The 26,943-nt window shown below is 32.8% G+C and overlaps 1 protein-coding gene and 1 long non-coding RNA gene across 10 annotated transcripts; one reads left to right on the plus strand and one right to left on the minus strand.

Moving 5' to 3' along the window:
• On the plus strand, nt 1-1,333 carry LOC132705642 (uncharacterized). The gene is made up of 2 exons (XR_009619482.1): nt 1-208; nt 276-1,333. It is a non-coding gene; the product is annotated as an uncharacterized LOC132705642 (long non-coding RNA).
• On the minus strand, nt 601-25,917 carry LOC132705638 (embryonic polarity protein dorsal-like). Of its 9 annotated transcripts, none has more exons than XM_060676371.1 (11): nt 25,693-25,917; nt 13,187-13,246; nt 11,047-11,213; nt 8,530-8,714; nt 7,083-7,261; nt 6,760-6,995; nt 6,126-6,366; nt 4,637-4,726; nt 2,770-2,829; nt 2,551-2,709; nt 601-2,493 (listed from the first exon to the last, which is right to left on the minus strand). In XM_060676371.1, the coding sequence occupies exons 1-11, from the start codon at nt 25,715-25,717 to the stop codon at nt 2,159-2,161; spliced, it is 1,737 nt and encodes a 578-aa protein (XP_060532354.1). In that variant the 5' UTR covers nt 25,718-25,917; the 3' UTR covers nt 601-2,158. The 9 variants fall into 9 exon arrangements, 3 of the variants coding, with proteins under 3 accessions (XP_060532354.1, XP_060532353.1, XP_060532355.1); XM_060676370.1 differs by having other exon boundaries at nt 604-2,496; XM_060676372.1 differs by having other exon boundaries at nt 2,208-2,428.
• Nucleotides 25,918-26,943: the final 1,026 nt, after the last annotated feature.

Below are 26,943 nucleotides of genomic sequence, written 5' to 3' on the forward strand. Positions count from 1 at the left end.
CTGTCGCATATACAATATCACCTTTCTGTAAATTAGAAGTGCGTGGTTTTTGGACCGAGAATAAAAAAAAAACGATTTGTGGCTAAACGATAACACTCACGCACTCAAAACCATATAGTCGCTGAATATATAAACGCCCCGCCATGTCGAAAACACCGAAACTTTTGAAGCAACCGATAAGAACTAGAGGCATTCAACAACGAACATGGTAGCTGATAATTGGTCAATTCAACAGTTTAATTTAGATCTAGCGTTCTTACACTAGCATGTTCTAGTTAAGTATGGAGATTGCTGTTTAGAAACAAAATGGAGCAAAGTGCAGGAATTAGTGTGAGAAATTTAGTCATGCGCGGAAAATTATTTCCTTCGCTAGCAAAATGTCATTGCCGCGTGAGGCATCCCGATTTTTATCATCCTAGGCCCATATTATTATATAATTACAAGTCACGCAACCGAAAGGCATGGCCCTCTTCCTGTGCCCCATGGAGGTGGGGCAGTTTTTACGACGAAAAAATTTTATATTAAGTATGAATTCAATTGTTTTTTTTTGACACCATAAAATATGAAGGATTTGCATGTGGATAATAATTAACAATGTAACGCGGTGTTACTTTGAATTTTATTTATAGATTAACGTAACTTTTAATATTTACTTTACAATAACATGTACAAAACTAAAAACAAATATTTATAAAAATAACAAAAAAAAAATTTAATCACAGATCTCATGATGTAATGTTCATTGCTTTTTAATTACTAACATCTCTAAACAAATATATTCAGCATATTCTAAATATTATAGGCCTATATCTCTAAACAATCCTGGATATCCTGGAAATATATAATATATAACATCCAAGTGTTATTATATTGGACTGGATATAGGTATAAAGAGGTCGTATAACTGTTCCATTGTGTTGAAGAGCAAGACACCTTTTGGAAGTAATTGCTTGCTGACATTACAGTGCTGGTACATTTTTTACAATTTGTGTATATCAAAAAGTGCCATATCCAAAAAAAAACAATTCGACTGACTGATTTGGATATGCATATAATTTAAGGGAAAAAGACATTAAAAATGAATTTATTTTCAAATCAAAATGTACGAATATGTTTTCCACAGAAGATTATATATAAATCTTTATACTTATTTTTAAAGCATCAAAATTTGCTTCCAGCGAATTGCAAAGCGCGCGCGATCGGGGCTTTTTTTCTATTACCAATTTTAATGAGACACAATAAGTAGCTTTCAACATTTTCCAGTCAAAATTTAAAAAAATGAATTTATTATTTTAACAAAAATTAATTTGCCAAATATGTATGTATATTATAGGATTGACTGTATAACAAGCGATGTCCACAACAGTCCACAAATTTTTTAGGCAAATAACTTAAACTTAGTGGTCGATTTTTACGGAGTAACGCCAAGAAACCAACTAATTTAGTACCATTAACATGCAGAGTTTTTCAAACTCAAAGCATCACAGTTACCTTTTCTTATTAACAAAATCCCTCTCACACACTGTGTAAAATATAGGATGAACTATTACTAAATAAACTTTTAAACCTTTTTAAGAAACAGAGTGTTTGTAGAAAAAAAGTGAATAAAATCATTTTTTACATTTTTCTAATTTAAAGAATATCACTATTAACACATGTGAAAAAATATCAAGTTGCTGCATTTTGCTTGTCAATGAACTACCTTCATAAATTGTTAAATGTGCTCCAACACCAGAAAACACAATATGTGATTCTGAGTGATAAGATTTAGATACAATATCACAAAAACCATGTCAAATTATTTATTATTTTATAAGGACCATAAAAAGACCAGCTCCAAAAATTGGGGCCAGAAATGCACATGGTCGATCCAATTTGGATAATAATTTGCTTTCTATAGTTGGAAAGTAACAGTTATTTTTGATCAACCATATTGAAACTTAAATGGTAACAACTATTGGTGCCTTTCATGCACCTGAGTAAAGAATTACCCATCCAATAGTAGGTTGTCCAGTTGTCATAGAAGTTTATAAACTACTTCTAAGTTAACACTTTACTTCAGATAATAGCACAGGTAGCGTCTATATTTTAGGTTCCAACCATATCGCATTTAACGCATCTATAATTGAATTTCAAATCGGGGAATTTCAATTACATCCTAATTGCCTGGATATGAGATATTATCCAACAACTGACCAGCTCGTTCATTGGTCAATCTCGTTAGACTGTCAGTCATATTTCCATCCTGACCAACCTCAGAAACTTGCACATCGGACATGGACAGACCTGATATGTCGGGCAAAGGATTCAGAATGTCCATTTCGGCGATGGTACAAGCCAATTCGGCAGAGTTAACTTGCTGCGTGTCGAGATTCATTATGAATCCTTGATTCTGCGCATTTCCCAAGGTAGCGGAAGTTGACGGAATCTGGGAAAGGAGATCTATATTGGGTGTGGGAAAATTCCAGTTATTAGATCCGCCCTCTACACGTACTGCTGCAAGTGGGTTACAGATATGTGATAAAGAAAAATAGAAGAAAAAAAACTCACGTTGCAATATGTTGTAGTGGATGTTTGGTTGATATTGGCAATTCATATCCGGCGATTGCAGAGGAGCGTCAATGGGATTGGGCACATATTGTGGAGACACTCCAGGGCTTGGTGTATAATTTGGACTCAGTGTACCATAAATTTGGCCGCCATAAGCCTCTGCAAGTTGTATATGATTGTTTTAATGAAAATTATTAGACATTTGCATTTAACACTTACCCTGGGGTTCTTTCTTTATTGGATTAATCATTGGCAAAGCCATATGCTGCTGAGTCATCTCTAAAAGTGGAATAAAGTACTTAGAATACTAAATGAAGAATTCCATGAATATAAAATAAAGTGTGTTGTTAAAATTAACAGACTGTTGCATAGAATGGAAAACCAGATTGTCTATAATTAAAAATAAGTAAAACCAAAGTTCTTGCAATACAAAGCTCTAACAAATAAATAAGCAAAACGAGCAAGCTCCGATTGGTGTGGTGTTTGGGTTATTGAGGTGTAATTTTTTGAATAAAAAAGAATTTTTAGTGTAAGAAAATCAATGAAAAACATGCTTCAATGATATTGTAGACACTTAAGATTCAACCCCAATAAAAATAAACTTTCAAATAGATCAGCATCAGAATTTTAAATTCTTTTTAAGAATTTCAAAATTGTTAGCTTCGGTAGAACTTTAACTTGTATTTATTATTTTGATAATCCCTCCCAACCATTTATTGCAAAACCTTGTCACAGTACGATTACTTTTACAAAAATCTTTATTGCTTAAGTAATTTAAAATTCCTCTTAAAGTTATAAAAGCCAAAGTTGTAAAGCTTAAATTTAGTTCTACGAAAACTCAAAAACAAAAAGCATGCAACTTTGATATCATACCTTTTTTCTGAAAGTTCACTTCCTGATTCACTGCAAATTTAGCCGAGACACAAAAAGAGGGAGAAAACAAATTTTTAAAGGAAAATGCAACCATATATTTGAATTTTACAAAAAGCAAGTATTACAAAAACTTACAAACCACAAATTTAACATTCTATTAAAAACTTTCCTAATTAACAACACACTATAGACTTTTCAAAATAATGTAAATTACGCAAGTGGATAACATAGGAATTGCGACTACCCATATTCTCCATAAAAACAACAAATGAATATATCACATTATGGTGTTAATCTTATAAAAAATAATAACAATTTGTGAACGACTTAATTTATTAAAGTAACAAATTCCATTAAATCTATTAATCAAAATAATAATTAAGGCAAAAACTTTTATAAAAAATTATAACAAACAATTTTTGAAATATTTAATTTATTTAAGTAACAAATTCCTTTAAAGCTATTATGGTAGATATATAAGAAGTAAACTACTAAGATGAAGATCTGAGTATTCAATTTATTGAGGAGTCATCGGTCATATGAGGAAAATAAAAAATTTCCTTTGTAAATATTTTATATTATTTTATAAATAACATGAAACTAGCTGCATTTGTAGCATATAATTATTTTATCTCGCTAAAGATAATTTTTTCATGAAATGAAAAGGTAATTTTTTTTTAAAATTTAATTAAACTTTTTGTCTAAAAATAACATAGCTTAAATGGTTAATGGTTAAATTTTATGGTTTTTAGCTACCTTTTTTTGTACAACTGACGGAAACATTAACCTACAGTCATCAATGATCAAATTATATTTGAAAAGTTTTTTAAACTCTTATGTACATGAAACTTCTTAGAAGTGGCGTCTATAGACATTTATTATCATGATCTTATTGACTTCCTCAATTTTATAACTTTAAAGTGAAATAAAATATTTTTTTATGATGTAACCGCAAATTGTTGGATATTCATTTTCGCCAAATACCATAAGGTTTCAGTATTCACTTGATGTCTGCAATACACAAAGGTGAATAAAATGAAAGTGATAACAAGCCCCGGGCAAGGCATAAATAGAAACATAACGTCGAAATTCATAACTTCGACATATTTATCAGAAAATACCTATTTCACAAGGTTTCAGTTCTTAAACCTTGTCAACTGGTATACCACCACCAATAAAAGAAAGCCATAATGAATATAAATATCAGACTTACTCTCGTGTTGAGCGATTTGCCTTAAAATTTGACTGGGATCATCAATTTTGGCTCTCTTTCGTTTGTTATGCTTTTCGCTTACACTCGATACTAAAACATAAACACACATTTAAAAAAACTACGAAAAAATAGTTTTGTTATAAAAGATTACTCAGTATCGCAAACTGGTTATCATGTTTTTTCGTATTATCATCAATCATCACGTATACATAACACTGCGGTCACCTGATTAAAAAAAGGTTGGCTATGTTTTTTTGGAAAATTTAAATTTTCAGGAGTTATGCACCAATCGTAGTAGATAACCAGGTATGCGATACTTACTACATAAATACGACCGGGTGCATATTTTAACTGATCCTCGAGGCAACTTCAGCACTAGTCAACAACTTGCCACCTTCCACGGGGGCGTAATAGCAACTAAACTCGTCGAATTCGCTTTGAGTAGCGTGCGGGGCCATCGCAGTATATAAAGCGTAGTTTTCAGCCTCTGTTAGATCCAAGTGCATATCTATGTCCTCATCCAAATTCAACGCGATAGGTCCCATAAGATCACCACGAGGAGGACTGTCTTTTAACGGTATTCGCACGCTATTGCTAGAGTGGGTGGATAAGTTGCCCGAACTTTTCGCTAAGCTACTGTCGACCGCTAGCGATTTGGTACTATGAAAAGATGGCGTGACGCTAGCTTCGCGAGACGCACCGGGCGTTTTACTTTTTCGTCCAAACAGTTTCGAGAAAAAACCTCGCTTTTTTGGGTTTGGCAACGTAGAGCAAGCGTGCGGCACCGGAGGAAGCCCTTTTCCCGGCGGCAGAAGATCGCCCTGCGATTTCGGGCGTTGCAAATTAAACGATTGCGACCTACCGACGCTGCCCGAATTACTACGGACTAGAGACCCCGCCCCTTGCTTTCCGGGTATACTCGACATTGAGCCCCCTATATAAGTCTCGATTTTTTTGGTGCGTTTTGGAGGTAAAGGGGGCAAAGCATTGTCCATCGCGACTTGATGTACGTCAGCGATTGAGGACGGTTTTGGAGGAAGACTTTTGTGATTCATATTGATCAGCGGATTTTTAAAAGCCAGTTGCAGGCTCGAGTAGGTTTTCGCGTCGTCAAACGACTCTCGACGTTCCACGACTTCCATATTTGTCGCTTCCTGCGACAATTTCGCGTGCGCGTCGGAATAAATCTCGTCCAACTCCGCGACCTGATTGATCAGTTCGTTGAACGATTTTTCTTCGGAATCGTTGTTGTTCAATATGTCGTCTCTATCCGCGGATACCGTATTTTCGTCTTTCTTGCTCTTCTTTATCTCATCGGACGTGTCAACCACGTTGCTGTTGGCGTCCGTGATCTCTAATTTACTTTCGCTTGGATTACTCAGCTGCCTTTTGGCTACCAGTTTCGCGTCGTTGTTCAGAATATTGTTGAAGAGTTGATAGTTCGCCTTTTTGGCCATGTTGCGTTTGAATGACCAGTACGGGGACCTACCTGCGTCCAAAGGCAACAACTCGAACGGTAACGGTTCGCTGGTGGCGCCATCCGACGGTCTCCTCAGCTGAATAAGCACTCTAACGGGTTCCGTCACGTCCAACGTACGATACCGGGGTGTCCTGAACCAAATGGCTGTCTGCTTGTGAACCTGGGATGGCTGAAAATCGGCAAGTCCTTCCCACACGACCTTCCCTTCTTTCTCTTCATAAAAACGGATTTGAATATCTTCTTTCGCCACCTACGGATGTCGTAACGTTACCCGAATTATACTGGATGTTTCGAAAAACATTCGTCATAGAAAAAGGTTCACATAAATGTACGTCCCGAAATGGTTAAGTTTGATACAACTAGATTTGTGAAGTCCAGTGACGTCCCGGAACGTATCTTAACGAGTAGCATTGTAAAAGAGATGTAAATATACAACTTCTTTGACTCTTGAATTGTTTTTGTATCCGATCTCGCTTTCGAGTAAAGAAATTAACATCACAAGTGATAAAGGTTGTTTTTATGGACGACGAATTTGCGGCCGAGTATGGGTAAATTAAAGTCAACAAATGCTTCAATATCATTAAACCAAGCAATTTAAGACATACTTTTACCAGCACTTTAAAAACAAAATTGGGGTGCTGACCTTTTCGCAAAGAAGAATCATGTCCTTGCGTCCTCCATCTACGAAGCTAACGCAGTCAGACAGCTTTACTATTGTGAGATCAGACATGGCCTTTTTGTCGTAAATGACTTCGCTGACTATGGGGGCAAGCGGGACATTAAACTTATTGGGTGTGTCGCCCTCTAGGAATACTTGGAAACATAACCGAACAGCATTGAGATCTATCGAGGTAGGTTGGTTTCGATGGCTGTAGCCCTCTGAAAAATTTGAAGTTTGATATGAGATTCGACCAAGTGATCGGGAAATTTTATTGCGTCAATGTTAAACATGGAAGAAATACTTACGTCGAAAAGGATCCACCCTAATTTCCTCCCTCTGCCTAAGAGCCTCTTCGATGTCTCTTTTCTTCACACACTGTATACCTAAATTCGAAAACTGTACCCTCATTGTATCGGGTGGGATTTCAAGAGTGCAAACGCCTCTTTTGCATCCCTCGCGTCCCACTAAGCTATGAGGGTGAGCCCTATATGAGACAAAAATCAAATCTGTATCTCGCAATTGATTAACACTAACTAAAACCTATTTCAATACTATACAATTACTTATTCTGTTTTATTGGAATCGGAACTTAATTAAAATATGTATTTTTAGAACTTTATCATTACTGTCTTGCCCCAATCATTCAAAAAATTAATTAGTGAATGAGGGAAGCAATAAATTCTGTTGTGCAGAATTGCCAAAGTTCGGCAAAAAACATTTGGATAAAAATTAAAAACGATCTGGAAACCATGCTTTAAAAACTAAAAAATAAATAAAAACGAATTTCTGTAATTTTCTTATTTATGTTACATTGACATTGCCATTGACGTTTTTAAATTTTGCATAGGTACTAAAATTCACTATTATATTGTTAAAAATACGAGGTAAGTTAAAAATAGGCCCCTGTTAATCAAAACAAAGATACAATCATATCCTAAACGCATATGCGCGCATTTTATTGCGTAAAAATTTTGGCGTATCAGAGGAGACGTCAGCTGTTTCAGGAAGTTTCTGTTTCTAAATATTAATCAATCAGTTCCTATCATCCTCACATCAGTTTTGGTTAGTCCCACAGTTTTGACATTTCCAAGCGTAGAACGTGATTGCCTGAACATTATGAAAATCCTGAAAAACTAACCAAAACTATCCCCCACAAATATGGAAATCAAAGCATGCATAAATCTTTTTTTTGCTGCCGGTTTATACTCATTTTACGAATGATTAGTTGTCATGTAGCCTTGTTGGAATGCATAAGACAAATTAAAAATTCAACAAACTATAAAAGTGGCGCAACAACGTTAAATGCATATTTATGTCTCAATTTTGAAGAAGGTTCAAGAAAGTTTCAAGAAAAACGTGATCAAAATTACATATTCAGTTCTAAATGAGTAAATACAGTTTTTTTTTTGGATCTGATGTTTGCCGCTCATATTCACCTTTTTTTGCTTAAACACATAATAAAAAACTAAAAACCGATGGTTCATATATAGCGCATTCAATGTCATCTTGGGATTTCAAGAAATGAAACATTACCATTTTGTTTTGATAATAAACTGTATGTTTATTTAGAAATACTTAAAACCAGTTTCTATATAATTACGCTATTTTATTGCCGCGGCGCTTTTTATGTAAAACTAACTAAAGGACGGAGTACATCCAGATAGCGAAATTTCAATGAAACAAGAATCTGAAATTATCTCTTTTAAGTTTCACTTAATACAATTAAAGCATAATATTACGTAAATTACTAACTTGTATGGGGCATCTTTGGTAACACAAGACACTACCACCACAGCTCGTCCTTGGTAACCAACCACCTGAATTTCGGGGTAGGTTTTGTTTTCAGGAGTGCTACTAGCTCCGGGAATTGAGCCAGCTGACCTCCCCTCACAGACATATCGAAACCGTAAGGCCTTCGAGGCAGGTTGCTCTATGATCTAAAAATAAGATAAAACCTTTTTTAATAAATGACCAGAGTGCCAAAAATAATTAATTTTGAGGCAGACATTAAAAATACGTATTTAAATTTATTATTTTAATTAGAAAAACTTTAATTGTTCAATTCCCCAATCCCATAGGGAACAATTTTCAAGATACTTTCCTACATTTCCCCATATTTCCTAGTATTTCTCTATATTTTCCTGTATTACCTAAATATTTTCCTATTTCTCCGTATTTTTCCTATTGCTTAACTATTTAATTTAATATTTTTAGTCTCGCTTTTTGTATGAAGAATCTGACCTAATACTTTTTACAAAACTTTTGGATTCCTTCTGCGTCGGTTTTTGTTGAGTCGAACTTGCTAACGTTTCGCCATTTGTTGGCTTCTTCAGCTTTAGTCAAGCTCTGAAGAAACCAACAGGATGACTGGCGAAACAGTTGGAATCCAGAAGGTTTGTAAAAGTATTACAGTAGCCCGTGGATATTTCTTTGAAAAATCTGACCTAATTTTTTTTACTAAATAAATATAGATAGATATCAATTGATTTTAAAAACACTATTATTTCTTTCAATAACTCTAAACGATTGACAAAAATTAATTTAAATACAAACTATTATTATACCATTCGAATAAATAACATAACAATAATATAAGAAAAAAGATTAAATTACGGCATTTGCACATTTAAGCCTCTAGATCTCGCAAGTTTCGTTTTCTCCTTAATTGGTCAATACCACCAGAGTTTTTTCTGGATAAAAGTTTAAAATTTGACTAGAATTTCGTCTAATGGTCTATTAAACCAAAACTGTAGAAGAAATTCTATTCTTTTTTAGCAAAAATTAACCCACTTTCACCCGTTGTTAGGAGGAGCTAAACTCGATAGGGTCAAAAAATCTGAATTCAATTATCGATACTTATACGATACGATATACTTTTCAGTGAGCTATCATCTAAGCGTATCTCTAGTTTTATTTGGAAATGACATTTTTGATATTTCTGCCGAAATTTAAGGTTCTTGGAATTCATCAAAATGTAAGATAGGCAGATATAAGCCGTTTTAAAGGTGGTAAAGTTAAAAGTATAAATTTTCAAATTTCCAATATTCTGAAAACGTAGTTATGCTCCAAATGTAACAATTCAAGCACTAAAATAAAGGCATTAAAATTAAATTTCAAAGGGTGGTTGATCCGGGAGCAAGGGATAAAAAGAGCTCTTAATAACTTTCGCTTCAATAGTATTTCTAATGGACAAACGTATTTTTGGTGGAGAAAAATTATTTCATTGGTTTTCACAGCTTTTCGATTGGCCAACCTCTACAACTTGAATTTTTAATTTTATAGAGAATACAAAAATGTAAAAATGTATTAAAAAAATTGCACCTAAAATAATAATATTGGTGCCAATTTTTCATTGATGTGGTAAACTGAAACTTATCTTTTATTTGAAATCCTCTAAGATTTATGAATTTGAAGAAATTTGATTTCTTCAAGTTGTCAATGTAGTTGCGGACACTTGCGACAGCGCCGCTATTGCCCTTATTGGAATACCGGGTATTATAGTTATATATACAGAAAAATTACCCATTCTATTTTATTAAATTTAATTTTACGCCCGGAAAAAATGTTTAGTTCATTTTATATTCATTGAGGCACAAGTTTTAATATTTTCACATAGGTTTTTACCGATTTACCATAAATTTATTAAAATAGTTGCTTATACTCCTATGGTAAAAAAAGGGTACAACCCTTATTGGACTTTTAAATTTAAACATATTAGAGCATAATTTGGTAATTTTACATATATTACCAAATATTTCCTGGCATTTCCCTGTAGGAAGAAAACTATTTCCTAGGTGGTTTCCCCCCTCAGGCTGTTGAAAGTTTGGACCAACTAAAGTTTTAATGCGTAGAGGTTCCTTGTGTTAAGTTCTCTGGCCAAATACGGGAACTGAATGTCACTAATTAGAATAGAACTAATTTTTTGAATAATTTTGTTATTAGTGTGTGACGATGAAAATGTTGTGACATACCAAAAAAATTAAAGTATTGGAATCTTTGAGTCTTCCTTAAGTGCGCTCCTTGACATTAGTACAAAGAAAGTCACTAGAAAATGACAAGTTTCGTCGACCATGATTAAAATTTTATTTGATGTCGAGCTGTTTTTGATACTTACGGATTCAACTCGACAATAATAAATGTAATTTAAAAATTTTACTATAGAAAAATATGTCCAATAGTTCCACTTTTTCACGAAAATAATTTTAAACAACAAATTTGACGCTTTAATTAAAAACATGTAAGTGTCTGGTTCAAAGTAGACCGTCTCACCTTTACGTGAATTTGGCTTTTCTTAATGCTAATACTTGGTTGGGGGACAGCTGGCGCAGGCATCTCGGCATACATTGGTCCTATCTTATGCGGTCCCGCTGATTGGTTGAATCGGCTTCTAGCGTTTGACTCCGTAAAGCACGGATCAGTTTCTTTAATAACTTCAACTGGAATTTTAATTTATCAGGTAAATCGAAACAGCAGCAAGTAAGAATTTTGCGACGCATTTAAATCTGATTAGAACATAAAAGGTAGCAGATCGTATACGCTGGAAACACCGCGATTCAGTGGACACCGCCATGTGTATTTTTAGGTGGGTATATAAATATATCGCTAGCATCAGATATTTATTAATAAGGCAAGTAAAGTCCTAATGTATCACCTATCTCAGTGATTCGCTTAATGCTTAATTTAATATCTTCTTATCATTAATTATAACTGGGGTTTTATCAACAGCGACTCGGTAATTCAAAGGGTGATTCAAAGAGGCAGAGATGTCCATTGGCAATTGTGACTTAAAATTTGAAATTATATTTTGGTACTTTATTAAATATGATGGAAAATGACATTTTTTACGTCACTTTTTTGATAGTTTCACCTAAAAGTTAGAAAACAATAGTTTATTGATAATTAGTAGGTAGTTTTTGATTTTGATAAACGTATAGGTACTTACGACGAAAACGGAATACAATACAACCTTGAAAATCCGAACATGCGTTGATTCGCATCTCCACTAATCCGACCAACGAACGCTCTAAGCCTTAGAGCCTAAGACTCTAAGGCATAATGCGGAGCAATCTTGATAATCCGAATCGTGCGTTCAGTGTTTAAAATGACAGAACAAAGTTCCACATTTTTTTCTCTAAATTAAATAAAAAAGATGGAAAAGGAGTTGAGACTAAGTTACCTTGTGTGGTCGCCTGAAATGTATGTGACAATACTCAGTATTATCCAGCATGGGTGTATGTATGCTAGTGTTATTTATTTTATTTAAATTAAATTATAAATTAAGGAAACATATGCAATGTATAATTAAGACTCTAATATCTCGCGTGAAGTTTATCTGGTAGTTTCTGATAACCAATTGTACCAAATGCCTTTTAAAGGTCCAAAAACGCTGCCAAAGGCGTTTACTCGTCTTGAAACGTTCCAAAACTAAAGTCACCTACGACTGCATAGCCATCTATACGTGTCCCAGCGTTTAGGATTATCAAGGTTATACTGTATACACAATATAGTTCAAATGAAACACCCGGTATAAATAATTATAAAATATCACCGATATACTTAATTGATTTTTGATAATTGGCGCTTGAAGGTCGGATTAACGTTAAATTACAAAAATGACGGTGTTGAGACAACTTTCAACTTCAAAAATTTGCCATTTTGCAATATTAATTAGTGTCTACGTAATTCTCAAAACAAAAAATAAATCATATATAATGATAAAAATACAATTAAAACCAAATTATTCTAATCGATGAGTGCAGTATGTGTAAATATTGATTTGTTTCTTATCAAAAACATGAAATTTCCGTACAAAGTGTTGAATTTATAACAGCGCAGAAAACGTATTGACCTTATTTGAGTGATACTGATGTTTAAAAAATAAAAAAATAAAAAACATAATTTTAGAATATATTCCTTTAGATATTTGGCGTTAATCAAAATATAAACAAACTATTTCAGGCCAACCTCTAAGGTCAAAAGTTTATTATAAACGAGGAATGGAGCAAAAGTTAACCACAACCTATAAACCTAAAAATTTTAATTTAATTAATTGGTAAGCTTTGGGTTCTTGTCAATTTTAAAAAAACATCATTTTGCTGACTTTGTCAGGTTTTCCTAGGCAATAAACTAGAATCATGGACTAAATGACCAAGTTTTAAGAATTTAGCACAAAAATGATTTACATATAGAGAGAGAGATGTTTTTTCTGAAATTCCAGTTGTGCTGGATTGATACAAGTTTTGATCGCAGAGCAAAACAAACATCTCGGGATACACGGAGTATTTTCAATATATATTTTGTCATCATTTCATGCGCGTTGCTTCGGCTGTATAAACTGCAAATAGTTTTAGCTAAACGAAACTAATGTTTCAGTAGTTTTTGTCCAAAAAAAAAAAACTAGAATACTTACTGACATCACTTAGATGGGATCCCGAATCATACGAACCAGCCGAACGACTTTTCAGAAATTCTAAATAAAAAGAGAGGGTAAAAGTAAAAAAAAAATACCTAAAAAGTACAAATATCGGGTATAAATAAACAAGCGTGAAAAGTTAATGCAATCGACAAAGAGGACACAAGCAAGAAAAAATCTAGCCAACTCAAAACATTCTATATATCTATACAGTATATATAACATTCGATTTCTCAGATAAGATTTCAAATAAGATTACAACCTTCTGTATATTTTTTTTAAGCACAATGCTTTTAAAAAAGTTATGGATATGTGAGACCAAGTTTATTTCAGAAAAACTAATAAAACACCCAATAAATATTTCGGTCACTTTGTTTTATTGCAATATTCTTTCTTTTGAGTGTATGAGTCAATGTGTTGTGCCTATTGTTATCCCTTCACCAATATTGCAAACGGTTTGCCAAAGAGGTCCCGGTAAAATACTCGTAGCAAGGAAAATTTTTTATTATTTTACCGAATGAAAAAATAGGCATTATGTATACAACAAATGAGATGAGGAACTGTCATCTGATGTTATAATTTAATATTCGACGATCCAATCGTTCAAGAATTCAAGATCGCACATTTTCTCATGTTTTTGCTAGCTGGAACATCAATTGGCACCATTGAAAGGCTAGCAAACCATCGTTTAGAAATTCCTCTTAGTGATTCTTACTTTCTTCACTTTTTCTTAAGGTGCCCTGATCATCGTTGGCAGGCTTTCCTTGAAAACTTGGCGAGCACTAGTTATATTTTTGTCTTGCTACATTTCTGATACTATATATCACTCATCATAATGAAAGATTTTCAGCTCTCTTCGGTACTCTTTATACGTCATAAATATTTTTGTTCTCAGCCAACAATTTCATCTCGTTCCAGTGCTTAACGGTTATGCTTTTCCCAGGCAAAATATTCATTTTTAAATTAACCTATAGAAGTTTTCTAGTTATGAAGTAACTATCATCCTGCCATATTTATTAGTATTAGTAACTATCATCCTGTAATATTTATTAGTATTGGATTTTCAAGAGAAGAATCAAAAATAATTGGATGAAATTTTCCATTTTGTTACTCTACACTTTTCTGAAATAGCCTATATTTGAGTACCTATGTTATTTATTGACACAAAAACCATAACCTTTTCAACGTTGCATAACATTGCTAATCGTTCTCGAAATATATTTCATTTTATTTACCTATTTACAATTATTTTAATTTCTACATATACACTATCAGACAAAAGTAGAGCAACATCTTCAAAAATAAGATATATTTAACACAAGTCCCAACATTATGATTATACATGCAAGGTATTGTATACAAATACAATACATTTGAGGTCATTAAAGTAGGCTATGATATACTGATGATCACAAACAAAACAAAAGAATTTATTTTGATATTAGTTTTAAATGTGTATTAGCGACGCGTCAAAAATAGAGCAACATTTCTAAAATTTGTTCAAAAAGACGCTTTTAGTAAAAGTAAATGCAAAAATAACTCGTGTTGGGTTTATTTTGTGCTAAGTTAACCATTTGTGTGCAGGACTAGTTATGCCAAGAGGAATTCCAATTTCAAAATACCTAAAGCAAAGAGTAGTAAGTGCATTTATGGAAGGTACCAATCAAGCTGATTCAAGACAGTTTAAGTTACCTCGGTACAGCGTATCTAGAATAATTTCATCGTATAATGACAGAGGGACACTTAAAAAAATTGCGGAAATCCGGAAGACCCAAAAAAAACAACGGTTTTGAGTGACAGGCGCATTAAAAGAATTGCTTAACAAGATCCTTCGAAGCCCGCACCTCGAATAATTGCCGAAATTCCAGAAATTACGCTTGGCATAGCAAGAAACAGAGCAGCAAGGTTGGCGTTTGCACGGCGGCATTTAAACTGGACCATCAATGACTGGAAAAAAGTTCTATTCAGCGATGAAACGCGATATAAAATATTCAATTCTGATGGAATGCGACGTGTGAGGCGACCAATTAATACAAGGTTTAACCCTAAGTACGTAACACCTACAATTAAACATGGTAAAGGCAGTGTTTGTTTATAGGGATGTTTCTCATGGAATGGAATAGGTCCTATACACTTCATTAATGAGACAATGGATCGATTTGTTTATAGGGAGATTATGCAAAATGTTATGCTCCCTTATGCAGAGTGGGAAATGGCGTTACGTTTTATTTTCCAACAGGACAATGATCCAAAATACTCTTCACAACTCGTTCAACAGTGGTTTGCAGAAAACAATCTTAGAGTTTTGCAGTGGCCGGCACAGTCGCCAGACCTTAACCCAATTGAAAATCTCTGGGAAGAAGTAGAACGTTGCATTCGTACACAAATGTTTCCAAATAAACAATCGTTGATAGATAAAATTAAGTTTGGACAAATCTTCCAGAAAATGTCACTCAAAAGTTGATAAAGTCAATGCCGCGCAGTTGCCAGCAGGTAATTCTCAATAATGGATATTCTATAAATTATTAAGGCATAATTTTAATTATTATGATTGTACTAAAATGTGTGTTTAATGTTTTTTTTAAATAGAATACAATACAATACTATTAAATACAACTTTTTGAAAAAAAAAAAATAAAACACTGTTAAATACAATTTGTTGCTTTATTTTTGTCGCCTTCATTTTCGTCAAATTTTATATTAATTAATATTTAGCTTTTACCAACTAACTTACGGTACACACAAAATGTTGTGAAAACTTACTTGCTATGCAAAGAAAGTATTTTATCATAACTAGCAAAAAATATGAACCAAATTTTTTTTTTATTTAAAAAATACTAAAAAATATGTTTGTTGCTCTACTTTTGTCCGATAGTGTACATAATTTATTTTAGACATTTTTGATTTACCGTACAATATTACAAGAATTAAATATTTAGAAACAATAACTAAAATAACGAGCCCATGTTTACTTATATGAACTTTCAATCATTACAGGCTGCACATTTAATTCACATTATCCATTTAATAACAAACGTCTAATTTTACTTGGTTAAAACGGTTTTATGTATGGTTTGGAAATGTTTTCTAAAAAGTTATATATGAAACTATACACAATAGTTTTGCTAACATTGTAGATTTCCGGTAACAATAAATGATTGAATATTGTTATAATACTTGAATTAGTTACTTAGGTTGTTGTTTTTCACCGGACGATGTAGGTATAATTTTTTAAAAATTATTAACAGTATTCTATGTGAAAATTTTAATTACTGTTTACAATGTAAGTAATATTACTAAGTGCATTACGAGATCATAGAACATAAAACGATATTTTTCATGTACCTGTATCTAAGGTCGCGATAATTACTAAGTAATGTTTTTTTTTTGTAACGATAATTCCGGTATCATTTTATCATTAAAAACGAAAACAATAGATAATGAATAAACCGAAATTTTGCATGGGTACGACTTGTAAAAATGTCTGAAAAACCTACACAGCCAACACTTGCCAGAACGGGGTTCATTCATCGCTAAAATTAGATTGCTACTACGAATGTCTGGAATGTCTGAGAAAAATATGATATCTACACATCCTATCATATCACATTATTGTAAAACCAAAAACAAACAAAAATACCGATTGTCTCCCAAAGTTATTGATCTAGTGTTTATACACGTAGATACTATAATATATAACTCGGCAAACGCAGCTCATTAATTGACCTGTTTCTAAAATTATTTCACATAAATTGCTTTCAGTGACAATGCATATAAACGATGACGATGTTGCTTCTTATATTTCTACTGTAAAATTTACATCTAAAATAAATAAAAAAGGAAAGATAAACTCCGCTTATTTAATACATCAAAAATTATATAAACATTTTTTGTTTAATTTCCACAAAGTTATAAGTAACGTGGAAAAATTATAAGACATTCTCAGAATTTCTAGAAAAATAATAATAAACTGGAATGAAAGATATTTTCAAAAGAAAATTTTTTCGCCATAATTTATTTAAAGTTTTAAATGGCAAAAACAATAACAAACATTGATCATTATTAAGTAACTATCATGTGCAGCAGTTGAGAAGCATTCATATGTTTTATTACTACGATGAATATTTCTGTTAAAAACATATCTCTCCATCCAGACCGGTCTAGACTCTACTGGAATTAATTCGTACTGAGTTTTGATTACATTAATTACATGAGCGTACATTTTTGGGGTTTATACTAATGCGGCACACTTTGCTTTTAATTAGGCATATATATATATATATATATATATATATATATATATATATATATATATATATATATATATATATATATATATATATATATATATATATATATATATATATATATATATATATATATATATATATATATATATATATATATATATATATAATTTCTATATGATTCAAGTCGCAGTACTAAGGTCGTAATCTAGGAGGTATATTACCGGATTTTTTATGGCCTCGTCTACGAAATGGTTATCATGCGATTTTTTTCGTAAAACTCCAACTAGATGTTTTTTGTATAAGTGCCTTGAAAATAAAGGTCATGCCGACTATAGTGATTAAGGAACTCTTGGAATACATCTTTTTTGCTGTTGATCGTTGGAACTTTTTTAGCTAAAGTGCTGTGATAATCAGCATTAACGCTGTTTGGGGGCATATTCAGAATAAGAGATTTTTTTACTCAAGAAGTTCACTTGCATGTCTTGATGGTAGTCTAAGGTCTAGACTAGTCCAGTCTAGTCTTTAATGTATTTTCCTGAACGTAACAAAGCGTTTGGCAAACAACCTTCCCTCGAGCTACAGTGTAAAATGGATATTCTTTTTCCTCTAGATACAGGTACATTCAAAATGCAGTTCGACGAAAAATTTTTCCATAGTGATATGATTGATGATTTTAAGTTAAATATTTTTGGGTCCGTTCTACAAATCGTTGGGTCTCTTTAATGTGACTACGCTTGCCAATATGTTTATTTTTAAATCCGATTTCGTACAGAAAACATAACAAATAATCACTGTAACATCACTAATCGCAAAGCCCAAATGATTTTACAATTTGTAAGGTGTTGACACTCCTAAAATAAAAATGTACTGATAAACGCGGTTTATTTGGGATAAAGGGCCTTCCGTCTATTATGTGCTGGACTATACCTATATGTAATTTCGTTTAAAATTTTAAGGGTTTTGTTCCGAAAATTTGCTTTAAATGATTTATTTTGTTTTCGCTGGGATGAATTGTATCTACATCTAAAGCGTAAACAAGTTCTGTAGCCATAACAAAGCATGAAGTCCCGCAAAGCATCAAATTTCGATATTAAGTTACGGTACCAGCAGACACGTACAATAAATTATTACGTTGTATTTCGAAGATTTGAGAGCGCAGGTGGCACTTTGTCACTACCGAAAAAATAGCCAGGTTAGTTAGTAGTGAAAATCCCAAATTATATGTAAACAAACCACGTCTAAAAACATGAAAATGTTAATTGCTTAGGACTCCACGCGGCGGTTTATGAATGAAATTGTACTAGGTTAGTCTTGGGTTTTTCCAATTTATACTATGAATTTCAGAAAATGTTTACATTTGAACTTTAACGGTATCATTTGTCATCGATAAATCACTTTTTAAATTCAAAACCGGCAAGTGATAAGTCTATAGTGTTATCGGCTCGCTTATCATAATTGTGCATTATCGTTGAATTTGCGTGTTAACATATCCGGGTCACTTCTTGTCCCTCGGACCAACTAAACTTTTAATGCGCTGACCTTTCTTTTGTTAAACTTTGCAGCCAATAAACAAATTAAAACTAATTGACGGAAAACTGTCCATCGTGTAATCAAAGTATAATAAAAAAATGTGCGATCTTTATAACATGGAACCCTTTAACAATAACATCAAGAAAAGACAGTTTCTCGTAGGCGTAATACATTGGTATGTTCTGTATATTGTTGCAACTTGTACAATGTGTCCGGCCATAATTTGACACCCACGTGCATGGTGTGTCATATTTATATTAAAAAATGGTTAACTGCAAAAATTGCAAAGTTTATTCTGTTATATTATTTACTAGAAAATCCTATAATAAAGAATGTAGGTGAGGCTGGACATCTGAAACATGGATTTCTCCATCATCTTTATTATTCGATACGCCTTTCTTTGTTTACGGCCAAATTATTTTTGAAACGATAACAATGGGCGAATACAAAAACTAATCATCATAATGTGATCGAAGAATATTTTGATGTGTTATGATACCTAGTACCGAACTGTTTTAGGAATGTAAAACAAAAATCGCAAATCAAGCGTTATCTATCACAAAGGCACCAAAATGTTTTCCTACGCATGCTTGGCAATAATAACCAAATCACAAATCAAAAAATGTAACACACCTTCTTCATTTTCATCCATGACTACTGAATTTTCTAGTCTAACGGAAGTGTACTTAGTTCTCTCTGGTCCTTTATAAAAATAAGCGTTGTTAGTTACTCATGAGATGACAAAACGAGACGCGAATGAAGTGCACCTGCGTGAAGTCCCATTGTACATGCCCGAATGAACCCTAATGGCTTTTCAGTTTAAAGAAAACAATAATGAAATTGATTGCTCGAGTAAAGAAAGTAGGTAGCTGACCAAAGTTCAAGATAGGCTCTCCATTTCTTTAAAACGAAAATATTGGATAATAGAGTACCAGATTCCATTTCCGATATTTTTTTAAATAGCACTAAAAAATAACAATCCGAAACTCTAACTTCACACAGGTATAAAATAATTCCTCAACTGCATAATCTTATCGACTTGGGATACGAGTCTCTGCGAAAATAACTTAGTATAGCAAATTAGGCTTTTAGAGATGCTAAAAACATATTTTCTGCGGCTGGCATTTTGCCAACTGATTAGTGTTTACTTAAGATACATAATATGTACCGAGGGTTCAACTAACTGACGGCGTCGAGAAATCCAGTAAACAGGATCCATTTCGTTTGTTCAATATCGATTAAATTAGTAATTTTTTAGTGAATTATGCAACAACTTCGGATAATTGTAAGTTTCGTTCGATTTTTTGCATCTTACACTTTTGTGCAATTTTGCAACTTTTTATTTTATCGAAACAGACATAATTCCTAACCTAACTTCAAGGAAAAATTTAAATAAAGCCTATATCACGAAAGATGGCGGTTAATAGTATAATATTATAAAAAATTCATTTAATACCACTTTTTCAAAGCTACGGTATACAGGCGCGAAAAATCCAAGTGGAGAAAGCGTTCCAGAAGCAACTGTAGAATCTTGGGATGGGAAAATCAATTTAAATACAGTTTCTGGCTTAGGCAAAGCCAAGTCTCCTAGACAGAACGCTTATTCCTCATCCCAAGTCTAATGATTTCCGATGAAATTTTCGCCTCCCAAATATTATCATAAAAAATGCCAATGGACAATTTGTTTTAAAAAAATGTACTTCAAAAATCATTTTAGATAATACAAAAGTTAATTTATTTAGTATACCGGACTTTATTCAGCATTTCAAGCGAATATCCCTCTGGATTTAAATTTTGGGATTATGGATTTTGCTTAGACAACCGCAGTTATTATAAGCCTGGTAAATAATTTTTTTAATAAACTTAATTAAAAAGATACGAAGAACTCTATGGTTATATTAAGTGTCCAAAAAACACAAAATTCCACCCAAATAATCAAGCATATTTTGCTGGAAAAAGTTACCACAAAAAAATTACTATTTTTAACAATTTATGTCTGATAAAAATACATGCAGAAATTGCGTCGTGTCTAGCGGGCCTAAAAACACTACCGGATATTAATGAAAATGGACAACTGCCCCAGTAGCTCTTACCCCATTACTATCTTTAACACAATGCATAATCTTGCAGTATAGTCACATATTTAACCTCGCATTTAACCGCGACACTGAAACTGATAGTCGCAAACGCACATTCCTATGGAAAGCATACAGGTCGATCATTCTTCCACCGTGAAAAGACGAGAATTGTGACTCACTAATTGAAATCTAATCCGTATTGGTATTAACAGTAATATGGATTTAATTAAGCATATTTCAAAAACGATTTACTCAATTCTAGGATAGTTACCCTAAGTCGACAAGAATATCGTAATATATTATGTACAAACTTGATATAGACTTATTGCGATCGTCGTTGACGCCTCACCTTAAACATGTCCAGATCCAATACAATTATTTGTCAAGGTCATAATAATTTCGTACTTCGCATATATAATCCCGATCGATGAAATATATGTTTTCACCAGAAAAATTACAGTACCGCCAACTGTTGGACGCGTGGCAGATGAACCCCGCACAATATCCCACAATAATACCACCGACTGGCGCTCGGATCCAAATAAAACTTAGCCGGAATTTATTTTTAGCGATCGGAGACGAGAGCGCGATTCTCGGAAACGGAACCGAGTATTTGGAGGTCGAGCCGGTAATCACGCGTTTGCACCACAACGACGACGATTTCGTTACTGACTGCTAGGCGCGAGCGAGTTTTCCGAACAACCTCGGTAACAAAAGTTGAGACAGGAGTGCGCTTGCATTTGTAAGCATCACGGTGACTACTACAAAGCAGGGCGCCATCTGTTATGCGCGCTTTCAACCAATGCGAAGAACAAAGTTACTAGTGATAATGAAATATTTGAAAATTCCCACCGCTGCGCATAGGCCATTTTCGCCAATTTAGGCGGTAATAAATAATATCTTTAAGATTTAAATTATTGTTTAAAACGAAAGTAATTTGTTTATAAGAAAATAAAAAAATGCATTGGGTGTTTATTTTTTATTATATCGAACTCAAACAAAAACTATAGTTCGTACTTTTTTGGAAGTGAATTTATTAGAATCCTGAAGTTTTACATGCATTATTAATTGATAGTAAAAATTAACTCGAACAATGAAAAAAAGAAACAACCTAAAACATTTAACAAATATTAACAAAATGATAATAAAACTATTTTACTAGAGAAATTTATGTAACAATAATACTTTTATTTAATCACTATCTACATCCTTGTCATCACTGAGAGACATATAGATCTGTTGCCTCTTGCGAGGTAAATTAAGAACCAAACAATGCTGCCATTTTCAGCTGTGATTTGAAGTGGAACGATACAAATAGAAAATCGGTTGTGGAATGATTTTCGTCATTGCTCAATTGTTGCTGCGTAATGGTAGCTTTGAATTTTTATTGATGTTGATTTACAAGAGCTTGGAGATTTACCTCAGCAGATATGTCATTTATTGTAATGTTATTTTCATTTGGATAATACTCCTTAGCCTTAAGGGGACTGTTGCAGTTTGGGTAAATGTTAGCATTTCGGCACTTTGCCCCTTTTTGCATTAAAATATGTGAGATTTTGGTGAATCGTGCATCGATAAAAAAAAAACAAGACAGGCTTGACATCATGGGAGGATATTGATATTGATTTTTGATTTTGGTTGTTCTATCGGATAATATTCAGAAACTTCTTTAAGACTTTTTCTAGCAGCAAATGTAATCTTGCTTTTTACGTTGATTGCCAAGATCGCCTCCAGGCGTCAAAGGTATACCTTTCGTTGTTCCTTTCTCTTGTTTGTGTTGAACTTGACCGGAAAATTCAATAAACCCATTTAACCACTCTGTCCTTTTTCAAAAACTGAACCTGCCACATTTTAGCTAAAATGTTTAATAATTTTCACTATTTCATCATAATGTTCGTCGCCATCAGGTTGTCTTAAATTTAGCGTATTCAGAACAAATCGCAAAACATATGAATTTTGTTCCTTCAAAAAATAAACCTTTCCATATACAAGGCTGTGAAAAAAACTATTTTTTTCTTATTATTAATACATTGCTATTACACGGATGTTTTTTTTAAATAGTAAATCTTACCCTTATACACAGAAGGCCACTTTTTAAACTCACTTTCAATGCGTAATAACAAAACTCGAAACTTTATGAACTAATGACAGTAATTTTACAAAGCGAAATAATTGAAACAAACTGGGCATTGTCATGGTCGCCACCGCTACTTCTGTTAATATTAAAATATAAAATCATAAAAATAATATCTATGGCTCCAACATGAAATATAAAAAAATGTTTGTTCGACATTCAATTTTTTTATTTATTAATTCTGAAAATAAATGAAATGACCTATGCGCGCCGCCACTGTGGTCAAATCTTAAAAATTATAAAATTCAAATGTAATAAATAATAAATAACAGCGCACTAAATGCAGTTCTAAATTTTTGATTGGGGAACTAATAAACAATCACTTAATCTTTAAATTTTCATGTCTTAATGAGAATTCAGAATTCACTTTTCAGAGTGCTGTGAATTAAACTGTTGCAGTTCTCTGTGGAATATTTTTTAACCTCAACATATGGGCTTTTTTTAAAATGTCGTAATATGGTTTATGATAGTTGTTTCTTACAGTGAGAACTAGCATTTTTGTAAGTAAAACAATGTTTCACAATATAAAAATGTTTCAATACTACGCTGGGTGCGGTCTTAAATTACATATTATGTTAATCTGAGGGGGTTTACCAAGAATTAATTTAGCCAATAAATTTCGCAGCCAAGACTTCCTTATTAATTTCATATGATTTTTTTTTCTAATTGACATGCATTTTTTATTCGCGAGATTCGTTTCATATACAGAGTGGTCCGCAACATATGATCTAAAAAGCAATCGTAGATTAAACTTGTGGACATAATGATATTAAGCATCAGTAAAATAATGCTTATTAGTGAGACATAGAGTGTTCAAGTTTAGTTCTCAAAATAGTTCTTTTTCTACGGCAAAGGCAGTTTTTGAAAGAGCAACATGAAAACTTGGAATCGGGCGTTTTTCACATTCTATTTTTTCACCCACACTTTATAATCTGAGTATGTCATGCCATCATTTCCTCGTTATTATCATTTCATCACCTTTTACAGAGTAATAATTTCCAAGTTTTCTATTCGAGATATTTGCATTTTAATACATTCAAATCCACAAAATATGAGCTACTAAAAACTGTTTTTGAATTTGTTCTTTTTTTGATTGGTTCTTCGGCAAGAATGCTTTTATTCAGAATTTGAATTGGGCATAATACTGGACGCAACAATTTTTGAATATCCATTGCACTTGCAATTATCTTTTTATTCTGTTCTAAAATATCGTTAAAAGATCTTTTAATTATTAACGCTAATGTCAATGTGAGTGTGTTCATTTCTGATCCATTCTTAATAAACTGTTTTTGAGCCAATCATTTGACTTGGAATAAAATTCTACAACCAAAATATCTCGAAATCGTGTGATTTATTGTAATAAATGTAGCATCTCCAAAAACCCCCGAATCCAAATTTTCGTGTCGATATTTCAAAAACAACTTAAACTCTAACAGGAATAACCGTTCCAAAAACTTAACTTTTATATTGTCTATCTCATCAATGAGCAACATTTTACTAATGCATATTGGTTCAATTTCAAATACCCTTAAATAAAATGTGGCTAATTGAGATACAGATTCATTTTTGCACCCCGTATATGTCCAAATCTGAATAACACTGTTGCTAAAAAATTAAACTAAAATTTAAAAAAAATGAAAAATTCAGGAGGAAAGAAATTTTGAAATTAGTTAATTTGAGATCAATGTATTAAAATAAATGCATAGTGTAACAAGATTTATTCAATAAATGTAGTGCCAAATGTGTGTTAGTCTTTAAATATGACATGCTTAAATTAATTTTCGAAAAATTTTAATAATATCAAAAAGAGAAAACGTGTTAAATAAGAAATCGGAATCCGAATACTTGATGATAAATTATTTTGTTCAGAATTTTTTACCTTGTAAATCTGTTTTGACTTCATACCAGAAATATGTGCTCCTGCCTATTTTCGTTATTGGGAGTACTTAATTATTATCCAAAATCTGGAACCTGTATAGTGAAACTTAATGAGTTTGTAAAAACTAATTATTGTTTCAAAACTATTAATGAATATAGCAGTATAGCAAACTATATGAATTAAGTGCTAAGAGTGGATGTTAAGTATGTTTTAAATGGTGCCACATGCTGGGGTGGGTATATGTATGCCTATCCATTTGCAATGAGTTACTTCCTGGCAAAGTCGACTGCAAACCTGCCAGCAAGAAGCCACATTCTTTTTAAATAATGCAATAAAAAATTTTGAACTAATCTTTTAATCGGTTGTTGTAATATGTAGAATGGTATAAATATTTATCTAATGGCGAGAGACAGTGTATAACGTTTTGCATCCCTCTGTACACCTAAAGCAATTTATTTTGAATGATTGTGAGAATGTCTATTATCTATTTGCTATCGTGTGCGTTTCTAACAACATGACAAAACCAAACATTTATTTTTTTATGGCTGATAATAGTGGTAAGCGATTTAATATAATAAGTATGTTTTGTACTTCGAGGAATTTGTCATGGTGATTGGGGAAGAATTGCTTACCGGGTAAGTCGTACGCTATGACCATTTTAAATCAAAAACCAAACTGATTATATCTGGATAATTCGTCACGTACCACACTGGCAACTCACTGCGGAGGCAATGGCCTCTTGTTAATATTTCCGATGCGTTAAAATAAACTACTTCGTGACTAAGAAAAGAGTTAATGAAATATTTCCTTCGTTTCATCCACCGCAAATCAGCGCAGCGAACAAATAACCAATCGAGTTTTTGTATAACTGCCTGATTTCGCATGCAGAATGCAACGTTTATGCGACGATTCAGAAGGGGGGGACAAAACCACGTTGTCCCCCTTCCAAGCCACGGTTCGAATAGCAATTTTTATAAACCAGCGATAATTTAATTAACGCAATTCAAATATCCAAGAGGAAGAAAAAATAATGGCAAGCGAAATAAAATACGACAAAAGTCGGCATAACCAGCAAATCCAAATAACATGGCAAATCGTCATAAGGCCGAACAACTGAATTGTTGCTGTAAAAGCTTTCACCGGTACACCGCCTTTGGTTTTTTGAGTCGATTGACGTCACAACGGGGAAAAAATCACCGTCGCATCACAGGTTCCAAGTCGCACACCTGTTCTTGGGGGAGGGGCACGGGATGACGAATTCGCGCTGGTCTAAAAGTTATGTAAAATTTAACAATGGTTTTTGTCCGCGGGATCGCAAGGTCAAGGCGCCTGCTGGGGAAAACCCACTCGTATAGTAATTTATTTATAGTTCTCAAAACTCAATACTTGATTAGAGCTTTGATAATGAAATATTTATTGGAAATTCCGTCCCTTCATAGGTTTCTGTTTTGTTGGAAATTTAGGCGCGAGATGGTGGAATAATGTTTATTTAATTTTTTATTTAATTAATAAGTAGATTTAATTACACACAAAATATTATCTAATCAAAAATTATACGAAAACACACACGAAAGAAAATAATGATATATAACAAAAATGAGACGTATACGGAGTTAACAAAAGTAAGTATTTAAAACGCTTTGTTAAAAAATGCGGCTAGTACTAATGCACTATTCAATATGCCCTTCTACCATCTAGGCAGTAAGTTCACCTTTACTTGGAGTAATTTTAAACGGATCTAACCTAAACTAAGGGGTTGGTTTTATGGCGGAAAAATAATGTATTATTTATTTATTAATTATTATTTATTATTATTTTATAGAACAATACAGAAAGATTACTATTATAAAAATACGCTTTCTGCATATCTATTTATTATTTAA

The sequence above is a fragment of the Cylas formicarius genome, unplaced genomic scaffold (assembly GCF_029955315.1).
Source record: "Cylas formicarius isolate icCylForm1 unplaced genomic scaffold, icCylForm1.1 PGA_scaffold_7__23_contigs__length_41026272, whole genome shotgun sequence".
Taxonomy (NCBI): domain Eukaryota; kingdom Metazoa; phylum Arthropoda; class Insecta; order Coleoptera; family Brentidae; genus Cylas; species Cylas formicarius.